Here is a 27,193-nt window from a genome sequence, read left to right as displayed (position 1 = left end):
GCGTGAAAAACAAATGTTATCCGATCGGTAGCTCTAGTATCGCGAGTGCCAATCCTAAAAACAACAATATAAAATCACTTTTGATATTATTACCGACATTAAAAGATTTCGGTTTTGGCCGTGTTTTGATTTTACAGCTTGAAAAAAAGCAACAATAACAAACGTACAAGCAAAAAACCGTCACCCGTGGATTGCCTTATATGTCAAATCTCGCTAAACATGTGAAAAGGGCCCATGTGCCATATGTAAACAAGCCACAATTTCACGTTTTTATCAATTTTATCAATCAAATTCTTTTATCAATAAATCTTATTGGTAAGAGAAGATTTCGCTTGTATTGATCGAAAAACGAGAAAATTTGGCTTGTTTACATATGGCACATGGGCCCTTTTTACATGTTTGGCGAGAAATGATACCATGCGACATTGTTGGGTTGATACGGGATATAGGCGTGTAGAGGGAAGTAAAAGTATTAAAATCCGTCACTGACCACGGTGACGAGGTAATCTACCTTTCCGTGCCCCATCGTTATAGATGCAGAGATAAACTCGGTCTCTGGCAACAACTATTGTAACACTTTCTTCTTCCCTTCCCTAACTGACAAGGATGTAGCTGGTGTCGTTATCGATATGTACAAAGCGGAAGCTACTGAATTGTACATTGAAAATGGTGAAATAATCCCCAATCAGCAATCTTACGGTGGTTCTCTGCGCAACTTTACTAGCTCAGATCCATCACGAAGGAGCATCATTATAGTCACCTCACCTAATGAATAATATATCGATGAAATTCACAGTCACGTTATTTGAATAACCCTGTGAGTATCGAGTGGGGTGTGATTACTGTGAGAATAAAGTTCACAGCACAGATTCTAAGGATTTTCAATAACACATTCCTGGATAATGCTACGAATCTAGAAACCGGCTAACTATATTTTCAACTACATAATAAAACGGATGTTCGATGTTCATCTTTCATGTTTACATAGTAAAAAAACGAACAATGTTACCTTTTTTCGATTTAACTTTATACGGATATTGCTGCAAAGGTCAACCAAATTCCAGCCGTGACAAAACTATGTTGATAAATGCTTTCAAAAAGTTGTTGCGGTAGTGTAGTGGGATATATCCTTTCTTATTTTACATTTGTTGCGATTGTTTCCATTGCCAAACGATTCTATAACGAGTCTAGGTTCACGAACAGTCTACATCGTTCTCTAAAAGCTTTCTGTGTACGCTCACGAATGATATCCTCAACACTCAATTCAGCTTGGAGTAGACGCAGCTACGATAATAATAAGATTTGAGCACAAAATTGAAAAAGTAAACCAAAAAGCACCAACCTTTCGTTGTTCCGTTTTGAACTGTTTATTAAGCGCGATATCGTCCCGGCTTTCCTCCCGCTTCTCTTTGAGCTGTTTCACGGTATCTGCACACAGGACAATGCAGTTTTTAATAGCATCCTGTCGGTGACTGTTTCCTGTTTGAAGCTGCTGATGCAGTTCCCGGCATTTGACTCCCGGATCGACCTGGCCTTTGAAGGACTCAGTCGGTAATGAGGTATTCAGTGCGTATATGATTTTGTCATCCAAGTCTCGCATCCTTTTAAGTTCTTCCTGTTATATTGAAAAATAAAAGGGTTTTGCTGAACAGCTTAGTGAAACACATATTATATTAAAGCCGCGTTATCAGTTAGTTACACTCAGGGAAGATTACACAACCGCTTAGGCTGTATCATGAACATGCTGAACTGAGTAAGCATTACCTGAAATTGTGAAAAATCGCCACATTCATATTTACTACTCATTTTACTGCTATCAACTAAATCTAAAATATGTCTGCTACGTCTGCCCCTATTTTCTATCAGAAATTACTGAGAGGTTTGGAAAAATCAAATAAAATCATTCGAAGATGCGTGTTGCGGCACTTACACTTTCATTTGACATTTGTATGCTGGGGGGCTGGTGGAGAGAATTTTAAGATGTTCAAAAACAATGCCGTCAGGGTTGAACAAATGCCAGTTTCAGTCGCCGAAGATTTCGGTTTGTCTTCTACGACAGCTTCCATAAATTTAAAAAAAAAATCATGCTAATCTGATGAAAGCTTACCATTTTCATTCACTCGATTTCCATATTGTATTTTCTGATCGACTTCAAAATAAAAATTTAAAATGATATACTCGAATCGTTACACTCTTCGGCCAATGGTCAATTAATTGACGTTTTTTCCGAAAAAAATGTTAAGCCGTCAATGGTCAAATTTATTTGACATCAAACCTTTCTGTCAAATATTTTTCTACTGTTTTTTCAAACATGTTTAGTGTGTTTGTCAGTGTACTGACGTTTGTCAAATATTTTGGTCAAAATTTTGTCATGATTGTTGTTTGCTGCTCTTAAAAATTCGTGAATGAAAAAACGGACAAATTTTCTCTTGGTGAACGGTCACGGATACAAACTTAACTGCGTAATCTTTCCTCGGTAAAGTCTAATTGTGTGCATGCGATTCTTTCGACGGTGACATTTTTCTAAAATCAATCAACCGAGAAATAAACCAGCGAGATTTCAGACCCCGAACTTATCTGTATAGCTACTGAAAAAGTTTGACATAAACCGTCAAATAGTGTAACGATCAAAAACAATTTGACACCGGCTTAGAATTTTCATATTTGACCAAAGAATTTTCTGTCAAATGTTTTCTAAGTGTAATAAGTTTGTCAAATAAGCAATTATCTTTGACCAAAATTTTATCTGTAAAAAATGACAAATATTTGACGCTTGGTCAAAGAGAGTATTACAGCCTCTAGGAAAAAACTCCTGTTTGAATAGTTCATGAGGACAGAAACCTGGGCCGGATTTAGGTTTTTAGGCTGGGGGTCTAATGGCAAATATTTTTGTGGGGCCCTCATTCCTTAAAACATTTAGAGACAACCCTTCACTGGAAGGAGACGCGCAAAAATGGTCTTCACTCTGTCTTCACGTCTGCCCCAGGCCCAGAGAAAAAAAAAGAATGTTTAAATTATTGTTGATAATTTATTTTTATTTCATATATCGTACCTATATTACAACATACGTGGTTAATCATCTAATGGCACTCCATATCGCTCGTGCATTTCTCTCACGGTAACACCTTCGAGGACGGCTAATGCTCCCAACACTTTTTGTGCCGCATCCTTGATGTCGTTGTACGTGTGCAGCAGCCTTATATACCGAGCTTTCTCACGTTCATAATCGCTATTTGAGTTTGGCTCGTTGTTAGAGTTCAATGCTGCTGTGCCGTCTTCTTCTTTTTCCGTCTTATGTATTTCTTGTTCAGACATTTTGATACTGATAATTCTAGAGTGAAGTGCTGAAACTTATTTCAAAATAGCACAACCCTCAACGAAAACACTCTACATCCCTGAAGGCACCACGAGCACACCGTGCGTGTGTAGACTTATTTCGTTCGCTGTCAAAGGTTTGCTCTTCTGTCCCTCCGTTACCCTTTCCACCTAAAAGCTCGATACTTCAGATCGAGCAGAACTGTCTTGCAGGCAAAATTTTTTAGACGTTTTTTCTGATGAATGTGAAAGTATCTCGCAGTGCTGTGTAAATCACCAAGTTTCACCTGAAAATCGAAAGCCAAAGTAAGTAATTTTTAACGATAATTCTAGTTTAGTAATGTACCTGTTTAAGCTGTATTGTTTCGAATGTGGAAGCACACTGCAAATGTTGATTTTCTTCAATTGAAAATGTGCTGTCTTCGAATGTCGCTGTCTCGAGCAGGGGCTTTGCAAAGGCATCAATGTGGAACACGATTCTTTTCCTTCTATCTGTGTGTGCAATTCGCGCAGTACGGAAAACTGCTGCTCTACTACTGGTAGCACGACCGTCAGTCGGTGAAAAGGAAAAAATGACTAATGTCATTGCCGTTGTCGCACAATTTACAATGTAGGGGGAGTAAAAAAAAACCCTGCAGAATGGATGCTGCTGAAAGATTTCGATGGTGGACTTGGTGCGTGTAAGAATAGCAAGCGATGGAATTACCATATCATTGTGACTTGACCTTTTGACGGGAGGGATTTCGTCGCTGCTTATTAGCCGTACCGAAATTGTGTTTCTAATTCAATGATTTCTTAAACCAATTAGATCGGATCGCTCTTGGTTGAGTGAATTTCATTGGATAGCAAAGTTCAATAGTGATATGATGACACTCTGGAAGGCATACGGACGCAAGGCCGAATAAAAATGAACCCGAATATGGCGATAGAAAAAAAAAAACGATAAATAAATTCTAAATTGATAACTAAAACATGATGGTGATGGAATACATAAATCGTAAGAGGTTAATAAAAAGTAACGGAGGCCAAGTTCAATCGATTTTATGCAAGTTTTTCTGTCCACGTGATCGTCGTTGTGTTTTTCTCGGCACAATTTCAATTGCATTTAATTCTGAGTGTTTTTATGGTTAAGTCAACCGTTAAAAAACGTAATTTAAACTGCGTTAAAGAAACTGCTAATTTGTGTTTGCAATTACATGTAAACCGATCACTGCTTAGGGGACAAAAATGCTACCCCTCGTTTAAACTTAAATAAAAAATCTAAGTACATAATATGTTTGAGTAATCTGTCGCCGCTTCCGACGGAGAGTCGATAAAAACTTCGGCAGCTTTTGGTCGGTCAGTTTTCAGCCATAGATTTTAGACTGCTGAAATTTCAGAAGGCTACTAACTGCATTGAAATAATCAGCATTATTTTTGTTTTCGTTCAAATTATTATTAGCATTACATTATTATCATTCTTAAATTCATTCGAATCAATTCAAACGTTCAAGGCCGCTCTATTTCGCTCTTTTTGTAACCGGGTGCTTCTCTTAATAAATTCGTTGAGATCCCAATGTTTCATACACTTTTCTTTGTTGCCATTCAACGAATGTTCTGAATTTTGTTTTCCTAGATGTCGAACAACGCTGCCCATCGTCACCGGTACAAAAATGTCGGTCTGGATTCGACAGAGATGCGCCGGCGCCGGGAGGAGGAAGGGATTCAGTTGCGCAAACAGAAACGGGAACAACAGCTGATCAAACGACGCAATGTCAACGTTGCCGAGGAACTGGACCAGGATGCAATTTTAGCTGTAGGTATCCGTTAAGTTCTGTTGGAAGTTATTCCTGCACGTTGTTTTCTTTTCCAATCAGGACGAAACCCAATCACCAGACCAGCATGCATTGATTAAACCGGAAACACTTGAAGCGCTGTACAGCGCTAGCGTAGAGGATCAGCTGTCTGCAACGCAAAAATTTCGCAAACTACTATCGAAGGAACCAAATCCGCCAATCGATTTGGTTATTCAACATAATATTGTACCCCGTTTCGTAGAGTTCTTGGGTAATACGACAAACTCGACGCTGCAGGTAAGTTACCATTATTTTTGATAATAATCATTCAATAATATTGAGCTAAATCGTTCGACAGTTCGAAGCCGCTTGGGCATTGACCAACATTGCCTCCGGTACCTCAGAGCAAACGAGCGTGGTGATAGCGGCCGGTGCTGTGCCGATATTCATCAAACTTCTTGAGAGTCCTCACATTGACGTGCAGGAACAGGCCGTTTGGGCGCTTGGCAATATTGCGGGTGATTCACCAGAATGTCGAAATTTTGTTCTAGATGCCGGAGTTCTGGAACCGTTACTTCAGTACGCATCGAAAAGTTTTAAATGTTTCGGAGCATTATTTAACGTCTCTCCTTTGTAGTGTTTTGAGTACATCAGGCAGGTTAAATTTAACTCGAAATGCTGTTTGGGCGCTATCGAATTTGTGTCGTGGTAAGAATCCTCCGCCGGACTTCACCAAAGTGGAGAAAGGACTACCGATTCTCGCTCGGTTGATGTTCCACACAGATGTGGAAGTGCTGGGCGACGCCGTATGGGCTGTGAGTTATCTATCCGATGGACCGAATGATAATATTCAGGCAGTTATAGAGGCTGGCTGCTGTCGGAGACTTGTCGAGCTGCTGCTGTAAGTTCAGCGGTTGAAAGTATTCTTTAAAAACATAAAAACATTTTTCTCTTCATTCTTTAGACACAACAATAATAACGTCGTCTCGGCAGCGCTGCGAGCTGTAGGAAACATCGTAACCGGCAATGATACCCAAACACAACTGATCCTCAACTGCAATGCCTTACCGTGTATCCTGCAGCTACTTAGTTCTCCGAAAGAAACTATCCGGAAGGAGGCATGCTGGACAATTTCGAATATTGCCGCCGGTAATCGGCAGCAAATCCAAGCCGTTATTGACGCAAACATTTTCCCAAGCATTATCGAGCTATTATCAAAGGCGGACTTTAAAACTCGGAAAGAAGCTGCCTGGGCGATTACCAATGCCACCAGTGGGGGTACTGTGGATCAAATTAAATACCTGGTAAGCCCTTTTACCCTCGAAGCAGATAAGAATAGCCATCCATAACCATTTTCAATTGTTAACTCTAGGTTCAATCCGGATGTATACCACCTATGTGCGAGCTGTTAACCGTAATGGACCCGAAGATTGTGACGGTAGCACTGAACGGTTTGGAGAACATACTCAAAGCAGGCAATCAACACAAGGTTAAACCTAATCCATACGCAATGTTGATTGAGGAATGTTACGGTATGAAATCCCCCGCAGTTAATGACTCTTGCTGCTCTTGCTGATTACCATCTTCAACATTCTAGGTCTGGATAAAATCGAGTTCTTGCAATCACATCAAAACAAGGAAATCTACGAAAAGGTATTCAACATCATCCAGACATACTTTAGCAACGACGAAGAAGATGTAGCTGTGGCGCCATCCGCTGAAAACAACCAGTTCCAGTTTAACGCCGATCAATCTGTGCCAATGGATGGCTATCAGTTCTAAATCACGAACCGTGCTGATAACCTACATACCGATCTTCTAGTGTGCGAAGCAGATAAACGAGAAAACCAAAAATACTGACAAAATCCCACTCGATTTGATTATGACGGACGACGACCGGACAGACGGCTTTCGAATAAAAATGACCCAACAAAACAGCCCACCATCCTCCGATGTAGGCTAATCAACTCTCTGGACCGAATATAAGAAATGATACTGTGAATAGCTAGTGCAGTAGGAACTTAATTTTCAAAGGTTCAGTGTTAGTCAGAAACTTGCAAGTAATTAATAATCTAACTTTCTGTTTACTGCGCAGCATGAAGGTTAACGAGACTTCAAACATACACAGAGCTGAAGCCCTAGTCACAAGCCTAGAGCGTAATATTTGATGGCCTTGTATCGACCACCCTTTTGTGATGACGGACTACAAACATACATACATACAAACACAAACACCCAAAGAAAATGGAGCAAGTTTGAGAAGTGAAGCATACTATATTTGAATCCACAAATGAAGGCAACATAACGATTGTGAGCCGACCTACAAAGTTTTGTATTCTCTACTATTCGGCTGCATCGCAAAATCTGGTTCTAATTCTAAGAAAAAAAATCGGGGCAGAGAGGCACAGCAATGCAAAAAGTGCAAAATCATCAGGCAAAAGAAGGAAAAAAGCAGAACAATATGATATTTCTGACTAACAAAAACAAATTGTGATTAGTGTTTACTAGTGCTACGATTTAAGGGCAAAAGGCCGCGGAAAATGTAACATAACGTAACACAGTCCTATTCTATGTTTCATTCAATGCCGAAATCGTGATTAATTTAAACTCATTTTCGCGTAAGCTCCCGCTTAATAAAAAGGATATTAATGGTGATCAATACGAATACGATAAACATTTTCGTTGTTTGGAACAGATCCGCTTAAACTTTATTAAGGACTTATTTTGTTACAGAGCTTATAACATTAAAAGTTCAAATATATTCGTTTCTTTTTTACTATCAGTCGCTGTCACTATCGCTCGCTTCTTTATCTTCCTCCTTTTTGTCGTCATCCTTGTAGTGTCGATACTCTTTCTTCAGTTCCCACATATTTTTGTGAGGATTTTTCATATTATAATCACAGACTTCTTTCAAAATTTCCTTCAAATAGCTTATCGGCTGTCTAGTAATCTTGACCAAATCTTTAATATTGTAATACTGATGCTTTTCAAACGCGTTGAACAGCATGTCCAAGACGGCGTTCTTGTCGTCGCGAGATTTTTTACCTTCGGCCTTCTTTCGTTCCTTGTCCTCAATATTATGCTTGTGGTCGGAAACGGGCTTAAAGTTGTGTACAATTTTTTCCAGTGATTTAACCTGGCGGGCCGGTTGAGACGCTTTCCGAATTGATTCCAATTTCATCTTCATATAGCAATTGTCTGCATACGGGCGACATTCTAGTTTCTGCACTATCCGTCCCTCCATGAAAAGTTTCTCCGGTTCAGGGACAGCGTCCTCCCGGGTGGTACTGGCAGCCGTTGGAACGCTGTGTGAAAACACACCCAGCGTTTGCTTGGTAACCACCGAGACATCCAGTCGGTGGTCTCGCGGGATTTCCTCGGATGGGTCAATGTTTATCACAGCATCAGACAATGTTAGCGATACCTGTGCTTTTTGGCCCACCTGTTTGGAAATTTTGAGTTTACCAACCTCGATATTCCCGGGTGCTTTCTCCCACTTGTTGGCCATGTATTTAGGAACTTTTACCAACCAAACACCACGGCCCGCGTTTGACAGGTCCAACTCTTTGTCCACCTTGATCGGTTCATTTTCCTTGGACATTGTGTTGTCTTTCAGGTTTAACAAATTGAGTATAAAATTACTTTTTATTCGATTTGCGGGTAGACAGTAAATATATAAAACAGATAAAAGCAGCAGGCAGCTGCTTTGACAAATCACTGCAGAGATGGGCGATAGTAGTGATGGGAAACTTATCGATAATATCGATAAGTGCTTGACATCGATATTATCGTCAATTTTTTGACGTTAACGATAATTATCGATATTATAAGGGTGAGCCCAAGTCAGTGCGGCTGGTTTCTGGAGGAGACCCAAAAGAAGGAGACCTCACCTACCCTTCCCCAGGAGTTGCTTTTGCCGCTGGGTATTTGTTGCTATTCGACAAGATTTAGCATTGTTGGGGGTGGTGTAAAGGTTCCCCCCGGATGTCACTGAGTTTCTGAGAAATAATGGTAACTAAAAAGGTATTTATAGTTTTTAGTTTCCTATGAACAGATAAATTCGACAACTCAGTACTGGAGAACTTTAAAAAAATATCTAAACTTTTCGCACCATCTCATAAAAAGCAATGACACGAAATTGTAATAAAATGCATTTTCTTTGGCTTGCCAACTCTTATAATATGATGGACATGCATAGCGGCAGTCTATTGGTAATTCTCTGGTAATTGTTTAGTTTAACTGTTGGAACTGTTTAAGTTTAAAGTATCTGTTACCCAACAAACAATTTTTAGTTCAACTAAAAATCCAAATCAACGAAATTGTTGCGCCAAAAAAAGTATCCTGATTTAAACAGGGGGTGGAAAAAATAATTGAGATAAAAAAAATTCTCTCGAATTTTAAATGGCCAGAACTTTATGAAAAATGAATCAATTTTGATAACCAGTTTCATTCCACTGGCAAACAGTATTATATTAGTATTACTTGGGAACTTGGTGTGACCATCCTACACCGAAAATGTTTCGGATTCAAGAGTGTGTGTCAAAGTGTACATTTTTGCAACGCATAGAACGTTTTAGGCAACTAAATTGTCTATCTAAAATACTTCATTTAAAAAAATCTGAGATCACCGATATTTTCTAAAATCATTTTTTGTTTTTAAAATTATATTTTTTTCAGAGTAGGATCTTAAACTCATTTTTTTATATTTTTGAAGTAGGCTGACCAGATTTTCTCGGGATAAAAACGGGACAAACGGGTTCAAAAAACGGTACACATGTTAACATTTATTCTTGAAAATTTTTTTCCAACCAAAGCATGCAAACAATTGGGACTGCTTCGATGAACTTACCCAACCTGAAGAGTGCAATTTTCAGCAATGAGTTCCTGAAATTTGTCACATGATGATCGAAATTTTGACTAACAATTATCATGGTCTCAACTTTCAATCTGACCTTTTTAAATGTTAATCCAGATAAATTTTCAAACGCAAGTTTGCAAAGTTGCTTGGTTTAATAAGACCTACACACCCACAATGTTCGATTGAATTCTGCTAGAGTGCTGCAAGCTCAAAGAAAATTAGTACCCAAAAGGGAAAAAACCGCCAAAATCAACACCCATACTAATAAATTCATACCTGATGATTCCTTGGCGAATTTTCAATCTTTGGCTACCAATGAACCTGAAATAAATTCTGATTTATTGACAACATATAAACCTATGTGAAACAGAATGTCAGAAAAAGTTCTACGCGTTGCAAAAATGTACACTTTGGCACACACTCCGGAAATCTGAAACATTTCCAGTGACCCTTGGTCACGTCCAGTTCTCAAGTTATACTAGGAATCTAGGACAGTTTTCCAGTAAAATGAAACCTGTTTTGTCTGAATTGATTCATTTTTCGTGAAGTTTTGGCCATTTAAAAATTGACAGAATTTTGCCTGCTTTAATTATTTCCCTTATTACACAACCTTCAAAATGAACTTCGGCTTGAAACTACTCCGTAGAAAGCACTCCCGGCGTAAAACTCAAAGACTTTCCAAAACAAACTGTTTAACTCGTCCGGTAGTTTGAATTATCATTCGCAGTATCGTAAGATTTGTCATTCAAGGCCTTAACACAATGGATACGTTGCGGCTGCGTTTGCGGCAATTTGACAGTTAGCCCATACATTTACTGTCAAATTGACGCCAACGCAACGCAAACGTATCCATTCTGTTTGGGCCGTTACTATAACCGCAATAACGTTTGCGGTAAAAAAATGGACAAAAAATTCCCGATTTCATGGGTTTCAAAATGGCGTCAAAAACAGACATCGTGCGGCACTTTGTGGACGCCGGGTATGCCGGTTCTGGCATCTAAAACATTTCGACACTATTGGACAATGATCAGAGCATCGAAAGAAAACCCGGTTCTGGTCGACCAACGACCCTGAGTGACAAGAAGCTTGCTGATAACCAAAAGGATGCTGAAGAGGAAGACCGAGGGAAAAGTGGCTAAATCGCTGCGTGCACTTGGCCGAGAGGTTGGTGCATGCTCTAAAACAGTGAAAAAGTATCTGGAGAACATGGACATGCATACAAGAAGCTGCAGTCCCGACCACTGGTCTCGGAGCTGCAGGCAATGACGCAGCGACAGCGGTTGAATAAGATGGTCAATTCAATTTTCCCGGCGAATCGCGACGTGGCAGTGGTGATGGACGACTAGACCTGTCTCACCCTGGATGGCAACGACTAGCAGGGTTCTTCGTATTTTACCTCCCCCACGAAGGAAGTGAGCACCGAGGTAAAGTTTATTTCACAGACCAAGTTCCCCAAGAAGGTGCGGCTGTGGCTGACAATCAGCGAGAAAGGGATGTCAAAGTTACTCTTCTTTCGCTCCGGGCTGGCCGTGAACGGGGAAATTTATAGTACGAAGTGCCTGACAGACGTTGCGTCGTTCATCAAGAAATACCATAAGCGCGAAGAGACGGTGTTCTGGCCAGATTTGACGTCGGCCAACTACTCGAAGCGATCGTAGGAGGAGATGGAGCGGCTGAATATCGATGTGGTACCGAAGTCGGTGAATCCGCCCAATGTCCCCCACATGCTTCCCATCGAGAATTTCTGGGCAAACTTGAAGCGCAAGATCTATTCCAACAATTTTGTCGCGAAAACGGAGGAGGAATTAATAAAAAAAACGGAGAAAGAGCTTAAAAACATGGCTACACGCATGTTTTCGTCCGCCATGGCAAATGTTACGGTTAAAATTTATGTTACGGTTTAAATTTAAATTTAATTAAAATTGAGTAGGATCCGTTTACCGTGTAGGCGATAGTAGCAACAATCAGAGATGCCAGATGTTTTCATAAATGTCTACAACTGCTCGAAAACCTGAAAATCAACTTGAAATCCAAATCATATCCATCCTACACTGAAAATAAATCACACGCTAATGCGCCCTAATGCGCTTTACATATTTATGTCAATAAACGAACCTAATCATTTTATTATATGTCGACCCATATCGATTTTCATTGGAATCCCAGGTGTTTTGGTATTTGACGTTTGTTAGCATTGAAATCTGAGTGTAAAACGATTGATTTTGGTATGCATGACATGGCAAACCGAAATGTAAGACACTTGATTTTGTGCTGTGAACCGAAACGCAAGTGTATCCAGCTTTTTACGCGCCATAATGACGGGCGCTTTAATGAAAAAATCGTAATATGTTTCCTACACTTTTGACAATTCTGCTTACGTCAGTTTGACACTTCATGTATTTTTTAAGGAAAACAATAAATTTGGCAACATTAGTGTCGCTCCGAAAGCGATATTTTTACAATTGAATAATTTAGTGTCGCGAGAGCAAAATATAAGATCGCACAGCAAGAGGCCATAAGACACGATCGAGCTGATTAGGAGCATGCTAGATCCGCGCTAGACCTCGTGAATAGAGGTATGATAAGGAACATGAAAACGGTCTCACTCGTAAAGTGTGTATTTTAGGAGTCTTGTTTATGCCTTGTTCAGACTACCCCGGATATCACCTGATATCGCCAGATGATATCGGATATCCCCTCGAGCGTTCACATTAGAGTGAGCTGATATGATTTGACATTTGCTTTGGTAATTGAAAAGAGAAGAAAACGAAAACAGGTCAAAGCTAAACAAGACAACAAGAGCAATGGGATTAGGATAGAGATGCCAGCGAGTTGGCTCGCACCAACGCGAACTCTCATATGTAATTGTCAACATGTGCGGGATGAAAATAGCAAAAATATTTCCTAGCACGAATCGCCTGATATCAGGTGATATGCGGTGTAGTGTGAACGGGGTATTAGTTAGGACTTTAGGATAAGCCACTCCCATGTGAAGGGACCAAGGCGCATTAGAAGTTTACTTTCTCTTTCTAACGTTAGGATTCAATAGGAGAATGAACAACATTTGTATTGTGTTAAAAGGAAGGACCCGTTAGAGCCAGAAGAAAAATAAATAAATTTTCTCTAATTTTAATGAAAACTCTGGCATCTATAGGGATAGTTATAAATAAAAGATTTTTTGAACTGACGTAAGCAGAGAGGTTCACAAATTACGAACACGCATTATAGCATCCGCCATCCCAAGCAGCACTTGCAACATGTTTTCAAATGAGACTACTCAAGATTTGTTGTTTTGAAACTTTTTTAACGGTGCAAGAAACTTTTTCGGTTACTCTGAAGAAATATAAAAGAATTTAGCAACATTTTGTTATTTACGTGTATAATTCTCGTAACTGAAAACTAGAAATTGCTCAATAGTTTTCTGCAATCTATTTCCAACTGCATATTTCATTATGCTTTTAAATAACGATAATGTCACATGATGTTGCATATTGTTGTTTCACAAACGTCTTATCCTAAGGAAAGCAAACTAGTGATGAAAATGTATAGCAACATCTTTTTGAACCATATATTGCTAGAATTACCACACAGTAAACAGCCATCTCTAATATAAACGAATGATAAATTATTATTGTTGGAAATATGGTTTTGTTATTCCATATTCCGCATGATTAACACTGCAAATCCACTGAGCACGGTTTTCTGAACTATCGTTTCCCAAAACATTGTTTATAATTTGGCGAGTTTGAATCATAAAATTTCTTTTACAACACTTTATAAAACGCGCGTGAGTAATTACGAAGTAAAAACATTTTTTGCACGGTAAATTTTGAATCGCAGGTAGAATGACATATTTATCAGAAGCCTAAGTAGAGAAAAAGTTCGATATATTTGAGGATTTTTATAATATATGTTGTTATATTAAACTTCGCGACACCATCACCGAAGAGTAATGACAGTAAAGGTAAACAAACTTAACTTTATTTCTCCTCTCTTTTCTTCCTATACTGCAGCGGCTATCGATGCAGATGATGATTCACCTAGCACTGTTAGTTGCATATAGGCTCCACCTCCTGCGCTTTTTCGGTTATTTACAAGTTGAATAAAAGTAACGGATGCGATTTATTACAACCTTTGAATGCTGCATTGAGAGTTGCATTTGCTTCATTGCAACAATGCGTGCTGCTTGGAATTATGGTGCGTAAAAAGCTGGATTCCACGTAGATATGAAATCTCACGTAATTTTTCAAATCGACCATTCTAACATTTGCTTCGAATTGAGAAAATCAACTTTGAAAGTTTTCACTCAACATTTCGAATCCTATTTTAAAACGAAACAGTATTTATTTTAATGGATACTTTTAAATAGTACTTCTAACTAATGTTCTACATTACTGCGTTGAAGATTCTAATTATGTTTGAGAATGAATGAGTTTTTGGCAAAAATAAATCATACAACGTTTTGCTTCAGCCAAACGTAAATACGCCCTTTTCACAAGTCATAATGTCAAACTAGCGTTTGATATATGTCTGAGCGTAACGGTATGCTGTGAGCTGGTGCGTTATTTACGTCAAAATGTTGTGTGAGATTCGTCAGATTGAAAATCATTCGTTATATACGTCATTTTGTTTGCGTCGTTGGGTGTCTTTAAATTCCACTTGCGTCCAGTGAAACATAAACAAGGTCAAAATGGTGTAAGTGATAGTCGAGCAATGTTTTTTTTTCGCGTCGGTTTCGTCGATTTTATGAGAGCGTATCTGAGATAGCATTCGTTTCGCAATTTCGTCGGTTTGCTAGAAAAAGGGTATAAGTAAAAAAGTTTAAGCAGGGTAGTTCGGTCGTTTTGCCAAAATCGTTTAAGTGTCGAAAAGCTAATTTTCACAAATTTTATGAAATAAGCTCCTTCATTACAAGTTGCATGATAACATTAAAAATTCGTTTGTTTACATTTTGCGACTATTACGCGAGAAATGTTTCATCTATTAGCCCAGAAGTAAATGGAATCCACTTGGCAGTAACGCATCGATTTTTTACAGTGTAGTATCTATCCGTGTTCGCGTCGCACAGGCCAAAAATTTGCACGCGCTTTAACAAAGTCAGCGCAAATATAAGAAGACTTAAGCCTGTATTACACTCTTTGATCAATGGTCAAATATTTGACCTTTTGACACAATGGTCAAATTTAATTGACATCATGATTGTTGTCTGCCCGTGTTTGCCACATTTTAAAATTGGAGAGTGACAAACAATTATCTTTGACCAAATTTTTATCTGTCAAAATGTGATAAATATTTGACGCTTGGTCAAAGAGTATAATTCAGCCTTTAAGCATGTATTGCACTCTTTGACCAATGGTCAAATCTCGCGTAATTTTTCAAAGCGACCTATCTAACATTGAGAGACTCTCTTTGTTTACTTTCTCTTTGATCAATAATTATGTTATTTTTTCCATATTTCATAACACTCAATGCATAGTAAGCAAGACAGTATTACTATCTCTCGATTAAGGGGAAGAAAGCTTAGAAAATATATATAATGACGACGTAATTAACGAAACAAAGTGAGAGAGGAGAGAATCTGTCATTGTTACTTAGGTCCCTTTGAAAAATTACGCGAAAAATATTTGATTTTTTGACATAATGGTCAAATTAATTTTACACTATAAAATATCGACACGTTACTGCCCATTGGATTCCACCTACTTCTGTGCTAATAGATAAAACATTTCATATCTAAGTGGAATACACTTGCGTTTTACTTCACAGCACAAAATCAAGTGTCTTACACTTCGGTTTGCCATGTCATGCATACCAAAATCAATCTTTTTACACTCAGATTTCAATGCCAAATCGCGTCAAATGCCAAAACACGTTAAAATACCGTGAATTCCATTGAATATCTATATGGGTCGACCTGTTTATACGATTGGCTTGGTTTATTGGTATTCATGTGTAAAGAGCATTTGGTATGAGCATGTGATTTTTTTTCAGTGTAGGTATTTTTCAAATCAAAACCGAGTCAAAACCACCTGTTGTTTGTAACGTCTGCAAGTGCTCGAAAAACCGGCAAACTCCGAAAACTCACATCGCATTCGACATCTAAAATAAGCTATCCGCAGTCTGAGAACATTGCGCTCGCTCTGGCAGAAGTCATGGCAAAATCTGAACACATTTTGAGAAATTGTGCACTTATATATATATATATATATATATATATATATATATATATATATATATATATATATATATATATATATATATATATATATATATATATATATATATATATATATATATATATATATATATATATATATATATATATATATATATATATATATATATATATATATATATATATATACTTTAAATTTTAAATTTTAGTGCAACGTAAGAACTCGCGAATAAATATTAAACGGGACACAAACACTTATGGTTCTTACAATGTAAAAAAAAAAAAAATTTTACCTTTTTTACCGACCGGTTTCGGGTAAGCTGTTACCCATCTACGGGGCGATGTCCAACTAATTAGTAGGAGAGAGTTACAATTTCAGTTTGGTGAGGTGGAAGAGAGGCGATAGTATGGGAGCATCATCCTCGTTCATAAGCGGCTGTTCCGATGTCATGATATGCATCGACTCCCATGCATTAAGTTGCGACGATTTCCTAATATTTTTCAAAATTTTCGCGTTGTCCCAATCGACATTGTGTTGGAGGGAGATAGCATGACTTGCCACACTTGACTCGTTGGCTCGTTTGTTGGCAACAGCTTTCTTATGCTCTTTTAAACGAACTTTGAACTTGCGCCGTGTTTGGCCAATGTACACAGCTGCACAATCCTGGCATTCAACTGGATTGTGCAGCTGTGTACATTGGCCAAACACGGCGCAAGTTCAAAGTTCGTTTAAAAGAGCATAAGAAAGCTGTTGCCAACAAACGAGCCAACGAGTCAAGTGTGGCAAGTCATGCTATCTCCCTCCAACACAATGTCGATTGGGACAACGCGAAAATTTTGAAAAATATTAGGAAATCGTCGCAACTTAATGCATGGGAGTCGATGCATATCATGACATCGGAACAGCCGCTTATGAACGAGGATGATGCTCCCATACTATCGCCTCTCTTCCACCTCACCAAACTGAAATTGTAACTCTCTCCTACTAATTAGTTGGACATCGCCCCGTAGATGGGTAACAGCTTACCCGAAACCGGTCGGTAAAAAAGGTAAATTTTTTTTTTTTTTTTACATTGTAAGAACCATAAGTGTTTGTGTCCCGTTTAATATTTATATATATATATATATATATATATATATATATATATATATATATATATATATATATATATATATATATATATATATATATATATATATATATATATATATATATATATATATATATATATATATATATATATATATATATATTGATTCTAGCAGCAATTCGCGTTGACGGTGTTGCTGATATTTGTTTGGTTTTTGCATGCGAAAAAGAGGGAAGGAAATATTTTTGCTTTTGTCATCACGCACATTTTGACAATTGCATATGAGAGTTCACGTAGGTGCGAACAGCCTTCAAAATCTCTTTCAACGCGAATAACCCGAATCTGCAGAAACTTTAAACTCTGAAAACCTGCATTTTACTGATAAATCTGCACATCTGGTATCCCTGCTATTGAATCTTTTCAAACAGATCTGGCATCTCTGATTTCACTTTTGCCTGTGAACTTTTAATAACACAATTTCCGACAGATACTTGAAAATCTATCTAGTTTATTATCACCTTATCACTTCATTTTTCGCTATTATTATTATTTACTGATTTACTGTTATCAACTTCCATACTTAAGGTGCTGATTCAAGCAATTATTAAAGTAACAAACTTGAGACTCCGAGAGTGGCTGAAGAAATTTTGCTAGGTATGTTTTTCACCATCGATTGAAAAACAATGAATTTTTATTCAAACTTTTTCCTGTTAAAAAAAACTTTATTTCTATATCCAAAGCACATCCAAGTTTACGAAAGAATCAGAAATGTCTGACGACATTGTTAATCGCACTATCAGAGGAAGAAAAACTTATCATAAGTAGAATACAATCGGTAATAATCTGACCTGCAACTAATGTATTTTTTTGTCCTGTAGAGTAAAATCTACGCAGGGCACCATTAATTCGGGATCCATGCCGTTAGCTCAGGATATACAAGAGCAATCGACAGAAAAGACGAGCACACACCACGAAATAGAAGAGTCGGACTCAGAGGATATTAAAAATACGTCTGAATTTATGAAAGATAGTTCAGTTAACACTGATGATGCCACTAATGAACCAACAAATAGTTCGAACCCTAATGGCAGTCAGGTTGAAAAGGACAATGCCACTGTAACCACTGCAGGTTCAGTTGAGTCTGATAACATTCATAAACCAACAAATAAATCGAACCCTAAGCCTGAAAAGGACAATGCCACTGTAACCACTGCAGGTTCAGTTGAGTCTGATAACATTCATAAACCAACAAATAAATCGAACCCTAAGCCTGGTGGTCGAGTTGAAAAACCCGAGTTCGACAAATCGGTTATATATATTATACTAGCGCTGTTTGTAGTCATATTAGCCATATTAGCTGGTTGTTATCACTATTGGAAGCCAACTGCAACCATTCCAGAAGTTCGCGAATGCAGAGGCATTCTAGATCTCAATTCTAAATATTCCAACGTAGACCAGCTGTCTTGGAAAATACTGAATGTGAGTGTCAATCGTGCCATATATCAAAAACCTGGAGAGCCCGCTACCTTTATATTTTTGTACAATTCAACAACGCCCAAATCAAATTGGTTAGAAGATATAGTACGCGCGACTTCTAAATGCTTTGGCGAAAATCGTCAACCAATTAAATTGGAGAGTCAGTATTTCCGCAATCCGGAATTTATTGCCAACAGACATTTATTTTTCACCCAATACAGAAAAAAGCTCGAAGATCAAGGAACCTTAGTGGTTCAGAACTTGGACAACATACCGGCTAGCGCAGCTGAGGTGTTTTTTTCAATCTGCGATGCCTATGAGCCACTGGTACACAATGCGGTTGTATTTTTTACGATCCATCTTTCCAAACACACGGTAGACACAAGCCAAAGTCCGACAGCTATAGCGGAGTCAATACTGAAACAACAATGGGGAAAAGATTTGCACGCCAACGATTTGAACCCATTGATGAATCGCTTGACGGAAAACGTATTCATAATCGACTGAGATGATTCCAACTGTGAAGAAAGAGGCTTTTGTATTGTTATTTAATAAAATATAACGTTAAACCTACATGTTTCTATTCATTTGATATCGTATGAGAATTCTTTAAAGTAATTTCGAAACCATTTGACTAAAAACATTCGCCTTCCCATAAAGTTTCTCTTCTTTGTTAAAATCTTTTCCATATAACTTCTCTTCAAATAAGGTTTATTTGGTTCCATGCACAATGCTCCAATTTTCACAACAGATGCAAAAAACGAAAGCGCACAAATCGTCTCTTAAATCTAAGTCAGATTAACAATGAAAAACTCAAACTGATTGCCAGGGCGGAGTCATTGGTGTCGGATTTTGCAGGTAGGACATCACGACAGCGCTAACGCTTAGCATGAACGAGGACAGAACCTGTTTGGCGTCATCGCTGACACGTGAATTCGCGAAGCTGATACAGGAACAGTACAGAGCCAGCCAGGCGCACCACTTTAGTTTCATCATCAAGCCACACATTGAAAATATCATTCCTGTAGAGCGTTAATGGTCATTATTATCCAATGGTAGAGGCACATTTATAAAGATAAAACATACCTAGGATATTCATGTAATCGGGCATCAAGTCATCTCCAACGCCAGCACCTTGGTTTCCAGAGTCGACCGGTTTGTAACGATTTACCTTGTCTGGCCGACGTGGATCCACGGTAGCAGTCATTATTCTTAGTAATAGATTGTATATCGCAAAGCTAGATATAAATCGCTGGAAATACCATGCAAATCGTACGTATTAAAAATGTTCGTTTTTGTAGAAAAAAATCTGCAAATTTTTACCGAAAAACTATTATTTTTTACTATTAAAGTATATGATCCTCAGCTGAAAGTCGTACTTCTTGTACTTACCTGTGCTCGACTAATTAGAAGGACAAAAAATGTTACGCGAGTTGTCAAAAACACACAATATGTGGCATTGATTCTTTACGTAACGATTGAAACATAGCAAAAATGTGTCATACACCGGAAAAAACGAGTTACGTGGAAACATTTTTAATCATACGATGAAGAGGATCTAAGGTTTACAAGTGATGAAAGTGAAGCAACAAGATAGTTATTTATCATGACAAACTTCATTTTTTAAAGAGCAATTTTGTCTCTTGCCGTGGTTTTCTTCAGTTTCTTATGTATATAAAAGAAATGTTCAAAACACCAAGTATGAAAAGTTTTCGAATGAGCAATATTTACCGTTTACATAATGACAGCTGTCACATATCCATAATCTCGGTAGTGATAGCTCGGTAATATTTTATACCGAAATTTCAGTTAGGTTGAACCGAGATTCACGAAAAAAATGTAACAGCTGTCATTATTTTTTCAACCAAGCACTCAGTGGCAGCGTTCTCGGCAAAAAATAACGAGACACGGTACCAAATTTTAAGTGTGTACAAGAAGAATCACTTTTTATGCTACTTCTTTTTATTAAATCCTCAAGTATGAACACTATTTTGTGAATTTAAAATCCCTTATTGTAAATTGTACTCAAAAGTAAATGTTTTTTTTTTGTTTTTGTTTTTATGAGCAATAAATATAGCCGTATGACAATCTACGTATTAATAAATTAGCGATAAGCAAACGTTCCGCTAATACGGGTTTAGCGTTCAACGATTCTCAAGCTAAGTTTTCCAGTTAGCGGGGCCCATCACTGCATCCCGCAAAATCAATAACCATAAACGGACGATAATCCATATGGTTTAACGATACCCCATACAATCAGGACTGTATCCCGAACTAGTTGTTAGGCACGTTTTATGGTTATTGATTATGCGGGATATTATAGACAATAGTAGTGTCTATACCAATGAGTATAAAAGAGAGGTGAGGAGAAAACCTACTAACACTTGCACGCGCCCCTCTGCTTGCCCCCTTCTGCCCAGAGATGATGCCAAATAGTGACGTAGCTATTTGAGTTTACCATTGAGTTCGTCTAGTTGTTTACCTTTGAAGCATTTACTAATACTAGGAAAATGCACTCTCCTCCTCACCTCTCTTTTATGCTCATTGTGTCTACACTGCATATCTATTGTTGACTGACTGTATATTGGCATTCGGGTTATTCGCGTTGAAAGAGATTTTGAAGGCTGTTCGCATCTACGTGAACACTCATATGTAATTGTCAAAATGTGCGTGATGACAAAAGCAAAAGTATTTCCTTCCTCTTTTTTCGCATGCAAAAACCAAACAAATATCAGCAACACCGTCAACGCGAATAGGGTTGTTATGCCCCTTTTTCTTTCAAATTTATTTTCTAAAGCGTCTAGCATCACTGTTTTCAAAAAACATCGAAGTTTTACTTGTATGTCAAATAATGGCATTTGCATTCTCGTGATTATGATGATTAAATTTAGCATCTCCAATCCAATCGCCAGTACGATTTGTGCATTTTGAAACGTCAACAAACAAATTATTCTTCACACTAGCCAAGTCTCGAAATTTTAGCGAAAAAAGATACATCAATACCTCATAGTTTATTTATTGTATAGAAAAATTAACCGTTCGAAAAAGCACAACAATGAGTTTATCGCTGAAGCTAAAAACGAAAACTGGCCAGCAGCACATCGTGAGCAGTCTGACGCGGGATAGTACAGTGCGGATTCTAAAGGATAAGATAACCGAACTGACCAAAATCCCCTCGGACTTGCTGCATGTAGTTCTTGGATATCCACCATTCAAGCAATTGGATTTCAGCAACGATGATAATTTGATATCCGTCATTGGTGTGAGTAACGGGGACACTTTGATCATAGAGGAACGACAGCTCAGTGAAGAAGAACGCAGACGACTGGAAGCGGCAAAACGCATGGAGGAAGATGAGGCTTTGGCCAAAGAACTGGCTGCTCAGGGTGAAGATGGTAGTGGGATTCTTCTAAAACAAGTTGTTCCCAGTGATAATTCGTGTCTTTTTACCAGCATTGGTAGGTTTTCAGTGCAACATTAGCATTTGATTTTATTTCTGAAAGTAACATTAGTATTTTTTCTCCTGAAAATTGTATTCCCTTTCTCTTGAAAAAGGTTTTGTTCTGACTGGAAAAGTTGACCCAGATAATAGCCAATACATGAGACAGATTATAGCTTCCACTGTTAATGGAGATAAGCAAGAATACAACGAGGGAATACTAGGGCGTCCAAATGATGAATATTGTGCATGGATTTTGCAGCCGGAATCATGGGGTGGAGCAATAGAAGTATCTATTCTTTCTGCCTACCATGGAATCGAATTCGATGTCGTAGATATAACGAACGCAATTATAAATCGTTTCGGTGAAGATAAAAATTATGGAATGCGAGCCTTTCTACTTTTTGATGGAATTCACTACGATCCACTGTACCTGGAATCGACTTCGGTAGTAAAATTTTATATTACTTCATATGGTTTAAACAAATTTTCTTTCATATTACCAGGGAGAACCTCCGAAAACCATTTTCCCAGTTGAGGACAGCATGGTTTATCAGCAGGCCGAACAGCTGGCAAAAGAAGCCAAATCTTCCCGCCAATTTACGGACGTAAACAAATTTACTCTCAAGTGCAATGATTGCGGATGTCATTTTAAAGGACAGGTCGAGGCACAGCAGCATGCGACAAAACATGGACACGTGAATTTCGGAGAAGTGTAGGATCGGTTGCCTTGGACATCGGAAGGTTTAATGGATATTCGACTAATGGTGTCTGGTTGCAAAAACGAAATTCTTCTATCGAAGTGTAGAGGAATACTTTGTGTTTTTTATTTGCCTATTTTCATAGTTTGAGCTCATGCATGTTCAAGTATATCGCGCTCACCCCAGGAGATCGAAATGCATCTTTTAAATTTGTTAGTGTGGAATTTTAATTAAAAGCTAGGAATTTCATTTTTTTCGCGTCTACTGTAATGTATAATTTTACTCAACGCTTTTTTGTTTAATAAAATTTTTATTACTGCTAAAAAATCCTATCCGATGCTAGTTTAAATTCCGGCGTGATACAAACCACCTGAACACTATAACGAAGACATCAATTCAAACAAACCAACCCCCTTCGATCCCGAGCTGTTTCTAACTTTCGTGAATTAAATCATTACCGTCTTTGTATTCTAGGTAAATCGCTAGTTTTTTTATTTTTCTCTAGCCATTTCGATCATTTTTTGAATTGAATAGCAAAAATGTTAGCGTTGTTGAAAATTTAGTTTTCGACGCAGTGGAAAAAAAAAACATTTACAAAATTAGCGTGCATTAATTTAGACATACATTTTGGGTTTTAGGATGTGTCGTTCGGATGCCGTTTTGGTAAAATTTGCTATTTCAAATAACCTTTTCGTCTGTTTTTCACACAAGGAATTCGATGTTTTTTACCACAAAGGCTACTTTTTGTGCTTTGCATACTTATCGCTTAAGTTTATAGGATCGAAGGAAACTGTGACCAAGAACGGTTGAGAAAAAGTTTCGCGTCAGGATTTTTGCGTTTTCCAGTTTTGTTTTATGTATTAGCCTGTAGTTACCATTATATTTGGTATTCTTGCCTATCTTGACTGTCCGGACAGCAAGCGCACTGTGCGTGGCTCACAATCCGATTCTAAGGTCCAAGTTCTTGGTAGGACCAACAGTTAGATCGTGAAGCAGGATCATCGCTCTGTATTTGCTGCCCTCCAGGTGAAATTCTGCTGGGCGACGTGAGTCTAGTGGCTATCTACAGATAATACACTGGGGTCGCTTTTTACGCGGTTGGTTGTACCGCATTTAAAAGATTAGATTCGATTTATTTATACTAAACTTATTTGATACCGCCTACAAATAATCTTCCGAATCGGGTAAAAATAATCCGCGTTATTGTAAAAATATCCCGTTTAAAAAACGCATAAAAACAACCCGCGTAAAAAGCGACCCCAGTGTAACACAATTTTTTTTTGTTCCTAGTGACTATTTTTTAAACTTTGGAGAACCCGATGGTAGTGGACAAGATAAGGGACATCTGACCAAATCTAACAACAAGCCGTCCTTCAATCTAATATTTGAAAATATCTCAAAAAGTACAGCAAGCATTAATGAGAGTATTCATCCCGTTCAATCAGTTGATATTTTAGATTTGTTAATTAATTAATAAATTAATAAATCATATGCAAATTGTCATTACTAATATTCTAAATATCTGTTGTATTTGATTATTTGAATTGATTTGTTTTAGGGCATATATTTTATGATTTATCTAGCTTCTAAATGAATATTGTTATGTTGGCAGCATTTCTAAAATTTTTAAATATCATTGGTGATTAAAACTATTCGTTTGGCATTTTACCAATAAAAGATAGTTTTTTTTTAAAACAGGATTTTTTTTCATTTCAAGTATTACTTGGGTTTTGAAAGCAAGAAAGTTAGACAGATTTGACATTTAACAGGTAACCTAATAAAATAAACCGTTACCTTTAAGATAACCAGCGAGAAAAGGATATATTCGATTGCTTGTCATGGTTATTCCTGATCGGACTGTTAGGTTTTGTATGCATGGGACCTAGCTAGTTTTTGTATTCAGTAGGCATCGAATAATAATTATGGAATGTTTCCAAACAAGCACAGTAAAAAAAATTACATTACTTTAAATGCACATAAATGGAGCATTGGAAACCATGTAATATATCGTGTGGCATTATATTCACATGCAATGTAAATGAATATATCGTGAATTTGCATGCATATTTATATTCGAAGCTTAAAGTTTATATCAATTAACGTACAAATTTACATGGCTTAAAACGATTCTGTATTGTGCATTATTAACGGTGTGAAATTGTATATGTTTTTCACTTTATGTGCTAGAAACCGTTATGTGCTTTCATTTGTATTAGTTGTAAATTTCATTTTTTGGTACTGTGAGTGTCTTAAAATATGATTGATAGATTGATTTTTATTATAGAGCCTTCAACCTGAGGGGTCATTCAGCTCTTCAATCTTAAAATATGAATAAGAAACTAAATATTTCGTGCATCACATATTGCTTGCAAGTTAGTGTGGCCCAATAGATTTTGTTTGTGCAAAAGACTTGGTTTCGTGTAAAATCATCATCCCTTTCCTTCCCAAGTAGTACAGCCTTTTAGTCGTAGCCGGCGTCGTTATTGGTCACTGGTAAAAGCATTGTGAACCAGTGAAAATTGTACCATGAGAATGTAATGCTAGTCCCCAGCACCATTCATCTGGTTCATTTTGCATTTTTTTTTTTTTGATTCGACCAATCTCGGAGTGCAACTACGGGCATTCTACCTAAGCTAAACTAAGCTAAGCTAAGCTTTGCATACTTATCGCTTAAGTTCATAGTTTGGCTTAAGTCATGAGTTAACGCTAAATTATAACAACATTCGAGTTGAACTGATTTCCTCGGAGAAAATCCCAACCTTTTTGAGCGTCTGTTTTCCAGTTCAGGGGCGGCTCACAACAGCGTCTAACCCGAAGTGTGCGGCTGAATGATAAAACGTGTTGTAACGAACGCTATAGCCAAGATGGCAGCCGGTACTGTAGTCTTAGTAAGCTAACCGCCTAAACATTTACGCTACGAACAATCAAGAAAATATCTCGAAGCATTCGGCACGGACCTAGGCAACGAAAAACGGACCACGAATGGAAACTCGGTACCTGGAACTGCAAGTCGCTGAATTTTGTTGGCAAAACAAAGTGTTGTATGGACAGTTAGAACCCCGTAAGGTCGGTATCGTGGCTCTGCAGGAGATCTGTCGCAAACTTGAGAAGGTCATGGTTAAAGCCTCGTTGGAGTAATAAATAAATAAATAGGTGAGAAGGTGCGGAGCATCCGATGCATCAATTTCGCAGCTTTTCGCCTGCTGATAAGAAGCACCTTTTACTGCCAAAGATATTTACGGCGATCACCAAACCACCGAAAAACAAATCAAATTGATCACGTTCTCATTGATGATCCGTTTTTTTATCGAACATCACAAGGTGTAATGTGACGAGCGAGCATCGAAACGAGGGGCACGATTTTCAACAAAGGTTGTGACGACCTTGACGTTATTACGAAAACCTTTGCGACGGCGGAGGCAATCTACCCCAGGCTAAAAGTGGAGACTAAGAGGGACTAGAAATTGTTGTGTCAAAAACCAATACATTAATGTTTTTTTCGTGTTTTTTCACGATTTTCAGCTCGATTAGCAAGCGGAAATGATACTGCTACTATTTTTTTTTTTTAAGTTTTTAGCAGAAATGATTAGAAACCACGTACCCCCCGGCATAAAAAAAGACTTAAGCCTGTATTACACTCTTTGTCCAATGGTCAAAAGGGTGTATTAAGCCTGTAGTACACCCTTTGACCAAGCGTCAAGTATTTGTCACTTTTTGACAGATAAAAATTTGGTCAAAGATAATTATTTGTCACTCTCCAATTTTTACATGGGGCAAACAACAACCATGATGTCAAATAAATTTGACCATTATGTCAGAAGGTCAAATATTTGACCATTGGTCAAAGAGTGAAATACAGGCTTTAGAGCCTTTAAGTGTAGATGACAGGGAGAGACTCGAAAGAAACCAGCATTTACCTCCCACGGACAGTAGGAACTCGAAGTGGTAGATGAGTTCGTTTACTTGGGATCTCAGGTATCCACCGACAATATCACAAGTAAGGAGATCCAACCACGTATTCAAGCCGTAAATCGGGCATACTTAAACCACATACTAACAGACGTAACACTGGAACCTAGCTCCATCGCCAAAAAAAAACGTTTATTTCAAATTTTCAATCGAATAACAGTCATCGCGCGGAAACGTCGTCTGGGGTGCTGTCATGCAATCTCATACATATTTTGTAGTTCCCCATTTGACACATGCAGTAACGCTGGTGCTGATGTCGAAATACATGACGCAGCGCGAACACGACAGCAGATGGTGCTAAACGTAACGTAAAGTACTGGAATCATCAAAACGATGATTTTATTGAAAATTTGTTCGACGTGTTATGTCTGTTAGTCTGTGCTTTAACTTTCGC

General features: G+C 37.9%; 6 protein-coding genes across 9 annotated transcripts; 3 read left to right on the top strand and 3 right to left on the bottom strand.

Moving 5' to 3' along the window:
• Positions 1 to 914: 914 nt before the first annotated feature.
• Positions 915 to 1,953, bottom strand: LOC129721584 (protein MIX23). Its single transcript, XM_055674332.1, has 3 exons — positions 1,765 to 1,953; positions 1,343 to 1,615; positions 915 to 1,284 (listed from the first exon to the last, which is right to left on the bottom strand). Exons 1-3 carry the CDS (start codon positions 1,804 to 1,806, stop codon positions 1,177 to 1,179), a joined length of 423 nt encoding a protein of 140 aa, XP_055530307.1. The 5' UTR covers positions 1,807 to 1,953; the 3' UTR covers positions 915 to 1,176.
• A 1,513-nt stretch (positions 1,954 to 3,466) lies between these two features.
• On the top strand, positions 3,467 to 7,882 carry LOC129721572 (importin subunit alpha-6). 2 transcript variants are annotated; one of them, XR_008727436.1, is made up of 9 exons: positions 3,467 to 3,621; positions 4,931 to 5,110; positions 5,172 to 5,387; positions 5,449 to 5,669; positions 5,728 to 5,991; positions 6,055 to 6,394; positions 6,463 to 6,622; positions 6,688 to 7,124; positions 7,186 to 7,882. XR_008727436.1 is itself a non-coding variant. In XM_055674305.1 (8 exons), the coding sequence occupies exons 2-8, from the start codon at positions 4,931 to 4,933 to the stop codon at positions 6,870 to 6,872; spliced, it is 1,566 nt and encodes a 521-aa protein (XP_055530280.1). In that variant the 5' UTR covers positions 3,467 to 3,621; the 3' UTR covers positions 6,873 to 7,882. The 2 variants fall into 2 exon arrangements, 1 of the variants encoding a protein (XP_055530280.1); XM_055674305.1 differs by having other exon boundaries at positions 6,688 to 7,882.
• Positions 7,760 to 8,814, bottom strand: LOC129721580 (general transcription factor IIF subunit 2). The gene has a single exon (XM_055674316.1). The coding sequence runs from the start codon at positions 8,689 to 8,691 to the stop codon at positions 7,870 to 7,872; it is 822 nt and encodes a 273-aa protein (XP_055530291.1). The 5' UTR covers positions 8,692 to 8,814; the 3' UTR covers positions 7,760 to 7,869.
• An 8,843-nt stretch (positions 8,815 to 17,657) lies between these two features.
• LOC129721577 (uncharacterized) lies at positions 17,658 to 19,263 on the top strand. 2 transcript variants are annotated; one of them, XM_055674311.1, is made up of 4 exons: positions 17,658 to 17,868; positions 17,955 to 18,035; positions 18,093 to 18,343; positions 18,431 to 19,263. In XM_055674311.1, the coding sequence occupies exons 2-4, from the start codon at positions 17,983 to 17,985 to the stop codon at positions 19,195 to 19,197; spliced, it is 1,071 nt and encodes a 356-aa protein (XP_055530286.1). In that variant the 5' UTR covers positions 17,658 to 17,868; positions 17,955 to 17,982; the 3' UTR covers positions 19,198 to 19,263. The 2 variants fall into 2 exon arrangements, with proteins under 2 accessions (XP_055530286.1, XP_055530284.1); XM_055674309.1 differs by having other exon boundaries at positions 18,093 to 19,263.
• A 121-nt stretch (positions 19,264 to 19,384) lies between these two features.
• Positions 19,385 to 20,113, bottom strand: LOC129721586 (protein Asterix). Of its 2 annotated transcripts, none has more exons than XM_055674335.1 (3): positions 20,014 to 20,113; positions 19,777 to 19,942; positions 19,385 to 19,712 (listed from the first exon to the last, which is right to left on the bottom strand). In XM_055674335.1, exons 2-3 carry the CDS (start codon positions 19,895 to 19,897, stop codon positions 19,504 to 19,506), a joined length of 330 nt encoding a protein of 109 aa, XP_055530310.1. In that variant the 5' UTR covers positions 19,898 to 19,942; positions 20,014 to 20,113; the 3' UTR covers positions 19,385 to 19,503. The 2 variants fall into 2 exon arrangements, with proteins under 2 accessions (XP_055530310.1, XP_055530311.1); XM_055674336.1 differs by having other exon boundaries at positions 19,777 to 19,999; positions 20,070 to 20,094.
• A 1,429-nt stretch (positions 20,114 to 21,542) lies between these two features.
• Positions 21,543 to 23,162, top strand: LOC129721579 (ubiquitin thioesterase OTU1). The gene is made up of 3 exons (XM_055674315.1): positions 21,543 to 22,148; positions 22,246 to 22,577; positions 22,636 to 23,162. The coding sequence occupies exons 1-3, from the start codon at positions 21,746 to 21,748 to the stop codon at positions 22,846 to 22,848; spliced, it is 948 nt and encodes a 315-aa protein (XP_055530290.1). The 5' UTR covers positions 21,543 to 21,745; the 3' UTR covers positions 22,849 to 23,162.
• The last annotated feature ends 4,031 nt before the right edge of the window (positions 23,163 to 27,193 follow it).

Source organism: Wyeomyia smithii, chromosome 2, assembly GCF_029784165.1.
Source record: "Wyeomyia smithii strain HCP4-BCI-WySm-NY-G18 chromosome 2, ASM2978416v1, whole genome shotgun sequence".
In the NCBI taxonomy this organism is placed as follows: domain Eukaryota; kingdom Metazoa; phylum Arthropoda; class Insecta; order Diptera; family Culicidae; genus Wyeomyia; species Wyeomyia smithii.
Note: the sequence above shows the minus strand (reverse complement) of the source record. Positions and strands in the feature narration are given on the sequence as shown.